Genomic DNA, 10,000 nt, shown 5'->3' on the forward strand with positions numbered 1-10,000 from the left:
TAAACGACAGGCATTGCAAGCTGTGGAACAATTTTCATATATGAAAAACCCGCCAAAGCTGAAATTCGTCCAATCAGATCGCTGCAATAGGCAATGCGAATTTCCACAACGAAAACAAACGGTCGAAAAGCCTGTCGGTTCAAGGTGGGCTTTCAAAAATATTTTTCTCCATATCAACTATAATAGTATGCTATCTAGCTCGCGTTTTAGGTCTCTAATTTACCGAGATTTATAATTCAATGCAGTCTTTAACTGCAAAAATTGCAGTGCATTTTCCTTCCTTTACTTTGTGGTAAGGCCTTGTTTTCTCTTAGGGTTTCTTTATCTTCGCTTTTCACATTGTCTTCAACAAAGAAACGATGACTGCTTGGGAAACACGAAAAAAGAAATGGGAGAGTGCGTGGAGCCCTTCTTTAGGAAACGCTAAGGCAAAGTCGTCACCTGGCGAAGATCGATTACCTCAAGTAAAGGAACGTAAATCATCTCGACTACCCAGATTGATGAACAAAATAATACCTGAAGAACAGGGCAACGATCACCTAGCTCCAGATTTGATGAACAGATAAACTTCTGTTCGAATAGTAACCGGTCGACCATAGCTTCACGATTGACATTGCTTGCTTCTGGTTGACCGACGGATGCATCAATCGTGGACCTCTTAATGGTTTAAACGGGCAAAACAGAGTAATAACGAAATTAAGTCTATGAAAGAATAATTTTTACTGCTAGAAATCACAAGAAGTCCATCTTTGCATTAGCCCTGGTTATGGAAATGGTGCCGCACATGAGGATGGAACAACCTCCGGTCACGGTGAGAAATGAGCCCACAACCATCGGATTAAATCACTGTTGTCCTATCGACTGAGCTACGAAGGCCGCACGGGAGTAGGCCGTGGGTGCCACGAATGGAATCACTTACCACTTATAAGAGCATCAATTAGGCTTGAACGTTGAAAAAATATATTTAACAATTGGTTGAAATGACCAGTGGAGGCAGTGTAGACTAGTGGTTAGGGTGCCGGACGTTAGAGATTCGGAGGTCTCGGGTTCAAGACCCTGCATGACCATCGACTGGTGTTGTTCAGAGTGTTCCCACGCTCAAATCTTCGGCTGTGCTTGTAAACAGCCAACTGGTTTGCCCTCCCACCAGTTGGGATTCTTAACTCTGTTGTGTTCATTTGAATTCAGTGCTGTTTCATTTGTTTGAGAGCCACTATGTAAACTAATTATTAGTTAGTTAGTTAGTTAGTCGACCACAGTAGAGCAATTCTTCACAACTTCTCGCCACTCTTCTCTGTCATTCATGAGGGCAGGCAAATCTCGATCAGGTCTCTAGTGAGTTCTTGGACAGCATCAGCTAAATGGTCTTCTTCCTCTGTTAGGACATTGGAGTCTCAGAAGAGACTCCAAACTAATTATTGTTCACCCTCGATAACAAAGGACTTATTTTTATTTTACCACGGGGTAATATTTTCACTTGTCACAGTCAAGTCTGGTTTTGCAGAGATGAAATGTATATTTATGGAATAAAGGTCTGATTCTTACGAGCGACGCAAGCACAAGCAACATACGCAACGCATTAGTTTATCATTCATTGGTGTCTATTTGAGTCTATTGGTTTGACAAAAGTCTCTAATGACCAAAACGCTACTGAGTCCGTGCAATCTGGTTGTGCTTATGCTTGCGTTGTTAGGGAAAACCATACTAAAGCCTAAAAGAACGTTGACAATAGAGAAATTTAGCGTCATGTTTAAATGATGCGGGCAGACAGCAAACGCAAGCAGCCGCGAACGGCAGCAAACGCAAGGCTAATGCTTGGATAAAAATGTTAATAGTCGAACGTTAACTTTTCAGTCTCTCTTTTTCTTTAGGGAAGTTCCTCGATATTTGTAGTTAGCAGGCAAACAATCAGCAAAAATTTATGATGATACACATTACTTTGACCTTTTTTAGAAAAAAAGTACAATTTCATCTTGACGTTAATTTTGCTGTAGACCCGATTCTAACGAAAAAATAAATAAATAAACTTTATTTAATTGTCAAATGCCTGTGTATTTGGCACTAGGGCACTACTTGGGGACACTTTACAGAAATAAAATGTACACATATCAAATGACAGGTTTGTTTTTGAGAAGAGGGGAAAACCGAATACAGGAGAAAACCTCGCGAAGCAGAGTAGAGAACCAACAGACTCCACCCATGATATGACGCCGAGTCTGGGACTCGAACCCGCGGGCCACATTGGTGGGAGGCGAGTGCTCACACAACTTTCACACCTGGCCCTGCTCTCTAAATCTGCCTGATATAATGAATTAGCTCAGGGTGTATTTTTAAACGACGTTTAGCCGGAAGTGTCTCACCAAAATGTAAGAGAACTATCGTGAATACAAATAGGCGAGTGTATGCGACAAGGAGCCTACGCGGCAAGGAGATGGAATTCTAAAAAAATACAAGTGAAATAGTTACTCGAAAATATAGAAAAGCCAAATACTAAATATTTGAAACGAGGTTTCTGTTATAGAGGGACCTGTTTGTGGAATAATTTGCTCCAATACTTAAGAAATGATGACTCTATTGGGCAGTTTACACTAGTTCAAACATATTATCAAGCAGGTATCTGACCTATCGTATTCCCACTCTCAGCAATCATGTAAAACAGTTGTAAAGCGTTTTTCTTTTTGTTTTGCTTAACTGATAATTTTTCGGGGTTAAATAAAGTTTACTTACTTACCTACTTCAGTGTTTATCTATGATATGTTTGATTTAGACGGCGAAGAGACCTTTCCACGCCGATTTTTGACGCCATCTTGGCTGGGGGACAAACACGGCTAAAATGACAGTAAATGTACAGGAATGTATGGAATTTTGGCCGATTTTAAACCGCTGTAGCGCCCGGCTGCTAAAAAGAGACGGAGTTCCAACTTTTGCCACTAGTTTAAATAGTTTTATTTATATCATTCATTCAACAGAAAATAAGACCGTTAAGGAAGATACGACGTCTTTCAATTCGAATTCATGTGGTTTCTAATTTCACGGCAATTTGCATGATTCTAGAAGGGTTTATGTGAAATCTTAAATATTCGTTTATGGTCGTTGTAGCCTGAATCTGTTCTTTGTATTTCATGAAAATAATCTGTACATTTTAGCTATTTTTGTCTGCTTCTTAAGACGTTTGCAGCAAACTACCTATCAATTTGTCGGATATATAAGTTTCATGCTAAATATGACAGCTGCTGAATGTAAACGCTGTCCCTCGCGCAACTCCTTGTGCTTCTAACAATGAAGGGTTTTCAATGCCAGCCGGAGGCCGGCCAAACTCGCCGCCTGTCTCCTTTGCAATTGGGGCCTCATTTCATTAGGAAGTCACCCTTACGTTTGCGAATAGCATGAGAAACATGCACCACAAAATATGACTCTTGGATTGGCCGAGTTCGTCAAAAATTAAAAGCAAAGGAATCTTGCTCTAAAATGCAGGAACTGTGCGTTCCACAAGGTCCGAATTTCAACACTGTTTCTCGGACCACTCTTGAAACGCAATTTCAGCGCTTGCAGTCCCTTCAGTCCCACCTGCATTCTTATTAAAACCCTGTTCTTTCCCTTTCCGCGTGTTTCACAAATTGATGTGCAAACAGTTCAAGTACGAATTAATAATAATAATAATAATAATAATAATAATAATAATAATAATAATAATAATAATAATAATAATAATAATAATAATAATAATAATAATAATAATAATGTGGTGGAAAACGAAAGATATATGATACTGTGGGATATGACCATACAGTGTTACCATGTTATCGAAGCCAGAAGACCTGACATTGTTGTCGTTGAAAAGAAGAGTAACAAGGCAATTAATGTGGATATTGTTTCACCGTGGGATTCTCAAGTGTATGAAAAGGAGGGTAAAAAGATTGATAAAGTACCAAGATTTGACGAGGGCGATTGGAAAACTAGCTATAGGGTATCAGACAGCAGAAAGTGGTACCGGTAGTTGTTGGTGCACTAAGAGCAGTAAGCAAAAAGTTGGATGCCTGGCTTGATAAGCTGGAGATTACCATTAGGACAGGATTTCTGCAGACAACAGCTTTGTTAGGAACAGCAAGAATTTTAAGGAAGGCTTTGGAATGGTGAAAGAGAAGGAATTACTCAAGGGACCTTTGGTCATTGGATATGGCTCGCTCCTTTGGTGTAATGTCGATATTATAATAACATCCACCATAGTTAAAGCATTAAGATAAATATTAAAAAATAATAATAATAAATAATAATAATAATAATAATAATAATAACAATAATAATAATAATAATAATAATAATAATAATAAAAACAATAACAAATTTTTAAAGCCCTTACATAATAAAATTATAAGCGCTTTACAATGTCAAAATATTCAAGATAATACATAATGAATACAGCCTATTTATTAAAAATTAATTATAGAAATCTTTCACCTAAAACATTCTTTTTCGTGTTTTAAAATTAATTTTAACATCTATAAATAATCAATAAAATAAATGAATAAATCGCAATAAAAGTGAAGGTGACTCTAGGATTGTTGATCATAAATAAAATGCTTCATAAAATAAATGCGTTTTAACCTTGATTTAAAAGTATTAGGTTACCATGCAGTTTCTCTAATATACAGAGGTAGACTAAAAATTAGCACATAATGAATGCATATCTCAAGTGTATTAAGGCATGACCAACCTAATTATTATGTATAGTTTTTATTTGATGAAAGGCATTTGTCCAGCGTACATGAAACTTAGCAGAAAGTTTGTTATCGGTGTTGTTATTAATTTGCCAAAATATTTTGCATCACATTTTGGACACGTGACCCTAAAACAACTTATAACGTTCATGGGGAATATTTATAATTTATACTTCAAAATTTTGAAAACGTTTGGCATTAATACTTTTAATACAACTGTGCCTACCGAATGTCGCCTTTTAATGTGGTACTCCGTATTTACCTTTTAAGATATTTGGATGTTTATCATGTCACGTGACCTATTTCCTCAGTTGTTCATTGCTCTTAACATGTGGACATAATTAAAAGGCGGCATGAAAAAGCTCTTAGAAGGGGTCATGGAATAATCAAGAAAAAAGATTAATTGATCTAATGTTGCTGAATGTTCCCGATTTTTGACTAAAAAATATAACTGTTATCAGTCGGTTTCGGGTCACCTGACAAGAATGTGATACGGAACATTTTGGAAAAGTTATAATACCGATAACTAACTGCCAGCCAAGTTTCATAAGCCCCGCACAAATGCTTTGCCTTCAAATAAAAATATCCATAATAATTAGGTTGGTCAAACCTTAATACACTTCAGTATCAGAGAATACATACTTTATACGTATACACTAAACATTGTTAATAATACATGAATAACTACAGCACAATTAACAAATACGCATAGAAATTACACATTGGCCCATTTTTTAAGACACTGATGCACCAACGTAAATTTGATCAACAAGGATTCGACAAGTCGCCCCATCGATACGAGAACACCTGCCGAAATACGATTAGGAATAAGTTTTGCACTATCAGTAAGATCAAATATCAATTCTTTGATTGTACCTGACGTCAAGGCAGACATATTGGTGGAAAGAACAAAAGCGAAAAAGTCCTTTGGGAATTGACGATATTATTATGCAAAACTTGAGCTACATTTCTCTGTTGTTTTGGCACAAACATGGTCCGGTGTCTTATTACGTGCGTGCAATTAAAGAATCGGCCTTTTAAAAGAAAATAAATAAAAGAAATTTTGGCTGTCAAATAAAACAAAACAGTAATGATGGTTTACAATTAACATCAGTAAGGGTATTCTTAAAATCTTTCTGTTTCAAAAGGGCTTCCTTGCGGATAAATTTTGGAAGGTGAAGTTTTATTTTTTTGTTTGTTAATTAGGAAGGGAGTTATCAATATTTAAGGTAGCGGCGTTATCCAAAAGGCATAAAGTACGTGAAGCCTTCGTTTTTTCTTGCATGTTGATTAATTGGCATTTGTGACTTGGAAAGAAATTACTAGGTAAATGTTTTTTTTAGGGGAGAGGGGCGGGGGGGGGGGGGGGGGCATTTATTCTTACTTAATTTACGTAAGTCTTTAAATAAGAGGCAAAGAATGAAGTGGAAATGATTACAACGAAGCGAAAAGAAAGTTTCACTGTAGGAGTTTAATGACCGAAAACGTTTCGCGCAACAATTATCCCAAATATTTACAAAACGTTTCCCAGCGAATAGAAGACAAAGGGAAAAAAAGAGATGCACAGGTTCGTTTCTACCATCGTCTCTTTTTGAAGACACAAATAAAAGTGGCAGATGAAATACGATAGAAAAATTAAGAGGTTTTCCTCCGAGAAACTTAAGCCTGGTCTAAAAGCATTATAACTACAGGGGGCACCCAACGAATTTGTTCCTCACATTATCTGTTCCCCAGAGGAATCTTACTGGCTGGCAAAAATACAGGTGTTTCGATGAGCTGGCTGTGAAATTTTGTTATTGATAGAGGTTTTTCCTGGGAATTACTGACTTTTTCTAGCATTTCAACCCGAGCTGGCTGTAGAAACTCTAAAGACTGAGGACGAGAAAAAAAATAATAAAAAAGAGAACCCCTTCCCTCTCCCAGAGAGTAGTCACAAACATACTACCGCTGGTCAGAGTTTTTTGTCCCGGTTTTGTCGCTTTTGTTCGGTCGTTTTGGATCGAGGGATTTGAAAGCGCGCAGAATTCCTAGCTGGGAAACCAACCAATTTTATCTAGCTGGCTGGAAAATTTCTTGTGTGTCTTGCTGGGAAAAAGGAACAGATAATGTTTTCCCAGCAACACTGAAAAACACCTGAAAATGCCTTAATAACATTTATTTTCACTAACTGGGGTATAATAATACATTTTACAACAAATTGGTCGTTGGGTGCCCCTGAAAAGCATTATAAGGTGGAAAATTTATAAGAAATCGGAAATCCTCTTTGCCAAGAAACTTATCCAAAAGAAATCCAGTATGACATTGTACTAGTATACGGGGAGAGACTTTTTATCTGCGATTAATACTACATGAATATTGATGTGCTTTCTGCGCAACCTGGTGGCAAAGTGCAACGTCAGACATCGTCGAAAGAACTGCGGATGTGAAACTGAAACCACTGCCGGTCGTCGTGTGCGAGAAATGAAGGGTCTTACTTGTTGGTTCAAGATAATGGAAAATCCGGCATATAAGTTTGGTCATATAATATTTCCTTTATAAGCGTCTTAGCATTTGGACAATGAATCGAGCCAAGAAAGGTTTGTTTGACCGCAGGCAAGCGTTGATCTTCCTTCTCTGTACCATTAATTGTATGTTTGGTAAGTTTACTTTGCAATGTCTTCCCTTTTTTAATCAAGAATCTGCACTTAATTTATAACCCCTAAAATACAACCTCTTGAAAGACAGCAAACAAAATACATTCTCTTTTCGTTTCAACCGAAATATAATTTTTATTGAAAGCAAATAATTGTCTTCAAACCGCCTACTTGATTTTTTTTTTTTTGATTTTCAGCAGGTTGAACGATTTTTCTTTGAAAAAAAGTTCAATTATTTCAGATGCAAATTTAAAGTCTTCGGCTAGCAATATATATCCGCCACTTTAATCGTAATTGGTCGAGTTATATTAATGATGACGATGTTTACCTCAAAGAAAAATCGACAGTTACTCGCACGTGGAACTCACTGAATACCAAATAATTCATACACTAAAAATATTCTCTTTTTTTTCTCATTTTGCGTATATCCAACACCACAAAGTTCGATCATGCTTTACATTAGAATGCTGACGATATAAATATCGACTCATTAGTATGCACTCCTTACATTTAGTTAACCTGACAAGCACCTGTTGGTGTTAGGCATATGCAAGAGTTACGAGGCTAGACCTAATTATTCAAAGTTGTGGTTTCGCGGGTCATAAAAATCTGAAAGCATGATAAAAATATATATACTAACACGTAGGCTTAAAAATGGCCTTTTTTAATATCTTGTGCCAACTAGGTGAGTGGCTACTAGACGCCAGATGACCGCAAATGGTTGAGGCTGCTTGAACTGTTTTTTTCTTTTCCTATGGTTTGTTAGTAGAGCCATTTCATATCGGTCGTTTCGACCCCTCGCTTATTGAGTTACAACCGAAAATTCCGTGAAAACAGTAACTGTTCCTTGTCCAACTCGCTTGAAGTTAAGCGAGTCGGCAAAAATCAGCAGAATTCTCATTAAATTTAAATCGCCAAACCAGGTAGCTGAAGCGAGTTGGCAATACGCCACTTTCGATATATTAAAATTCAGCTTGAAAGAGAGGTTCAGAGGACAAAGACAAAAGAAAGTGGATGATGTGCTAATACTGATGATCTTTCACATTCATTGCCACCTGTTTCTATTGTTTTTATTCTCTCTCTCAAGTACCTATCGAAAGAAACCACCGAAAAACTCGTGCATGCTTTCCTTTCTAGTTGTATCGACTATTGTAATAGCCTCCTTTGCGGCCTGCCGGCCAAGCAGCTGGATAAAATACAGCGTGTACAGAACGCTGCTGCCCGCATAATATTTCGCCTACTAAAGCTCTGTAACATTACTCGAACTCCTGTGCTAGTCGATCTGCATTGGTCACCGGTCAGGTGTCGCATTGATTTTAAGATCTGTCTTTTCACCTTTAAAGCGTTGCATGGTCTCGCGCCTAGCTATATTTCGATTTTATCTCTGTAAATGAAAATAAGTATCATCTCAGGTCATGTGCAGCTCTGTTACTGAATAGGGTTTTTATTTCGTGTAGAAGACGCACATGACGTAACAAAAGCTTTAGGGGTCTTTAGGGATTTAGAATTCTGATTAGGTATTGTTTCACGATTTTTGTTCTATTGTTTTACGTCATGTGTGTCTTCTAAACGAAGTGAAAGCCCTGAATAAGCCTAGAACAACAAGAAAGACACTAGGTGATAGGGCGTTCGTGGCTGCTGCTCCATCACTATGCAACTCGCTGCCGAAACACATCCGTAAGATGGAGAAATTACATGAATTCAAGGTCATTTGAAAACGTTTCTTTTTAGACAAGCATATAGTTTAAAAACTCTCATTTTAATTGAAGCGGAACTCCGGGGTAAAATTATTTTGTGTGTTTAACCTCTGTCCCATGTCTCAATTTTTGATGACATCATTCCCATATCGTTTCATTCGAATTAAATATTGTACCTGAAAGACGACCGAACATGCAAATAGAAATCCGCCATTTTGGAGAAAATTTGAGCCGCGGTCAGTGGTCAGCAGCTCGTGGTCGCGTAGAATCGTCAATTTTCCGCGATGTTTTATAAAAGCTTATGACGCGCCAAAAAGGACAAAAATACTTCCTTAATATATACAGTACTTCTTTAATAGATGTAAGACTTCTCCTTAATATGTATAAGACTTCTTCTTGATATGTAAAACTTGTTTCATATAGATACAACTGAATGTGGAAATATCCAACTTGTTCCCAAATAAACACAACATCTTGCAAAAACATAATGATAAGACTTTCTTTGAACATTTATACAACTCGTGGCACACATACAAAACTTGCCTCAAATATTTGACTTCATTCACACAAATAGGACTTGTCTTAAATATGAACCTTGGAGCCACATTTATAAAACTTCTGGGTTTACCTCGGTGTACAAACCTGTGAAACTTTTTCTTTGTTTTGTTAGCTCGTGGTAGGGTTAGGTTATTGTTTGATGTGTTTTTGCTCTTTTGTTTTCCTTTGTGTTACGTCATCTGTGAGTTTCACAGGTTTTTACACCGAGGATGAGCCAAACTTCTTATCGATAAGTTTGTCGATAGCCGATACTGGGATTGTACTTCGTGTAAGACCACTTACAGATAGACAGATAGTGTCCGGGGTCCTGGGAAAAATGGCGGTGGCTTTTAGAGGAACTAACGTTGATTGCCATCTTGAAGAGACGATTTTGCGGTTTCCCTCTCACCTTATA

General features: G+C 37.4%; 2 protein-coding genes across 4 annotated transcripts in view; both read left to right on the plus strand.

Moving 5' to 3' along the window:
• Positions 1–2,697, plus strand: part of LOC138015694 (adhesion G-protein coupled receptor D1-like) — an 11,769-nt gene extending 9,072 nt beyond the window's left edge. For 2 of the 3 annotated variants that reach the window (XR_011125606.1, XM_068862803.1), the window contains one exon: positions 315–2,697. Coding sequence is in view for 2 of the 3 variants with exons in the window: in XM_068862803.1 (XP_068718904.1) it covers positions 315–566 (252 nt within the window). In the remaining variant the exon portion in view is untranslated. The remainder of the gene's footprint in view (positions 1–314) is intronic. The other variant, XM_068862804.1, reaches the window with a different exon arrangement.
• Positions 2,698–6,717: 4,020 nt separating this feature from the next.
• Positions 6,718–10,000, plus strand: part of LOC138016638 (adhesion G protein-coupled receptor L4-like) — a 66,249-nt gene continuing 62,966 nt past the window's right edge. Inside the window, exon 1 of the mRNA XM_068863833.1 lies at positions 6,718–7,354. Within this exon, the coding sequence (XP_068719934.1) occupies positions 7,276–7,354 (79 nt within the window). The 5' untranslated portion in view covers positions 6,718–7,275. The remainder of the gene's footprint in view (positions 7,355–10,000) is intronic.

The sequence above is a fragment of the Montipora capricornis genome, chromosome 9, assembly GCF_036669925.1.
Source record: "Montipora capricornis isolate CH-2021 chromosome 9, ASM3666992v2, whole genome shotgun sequence".
Lineage (NCBI taxonomy): Eukaryota > Metazoa > Cnidaria > Anthozoa > Scleractinia > Acroporidae > Montipora > Montipora capricornis.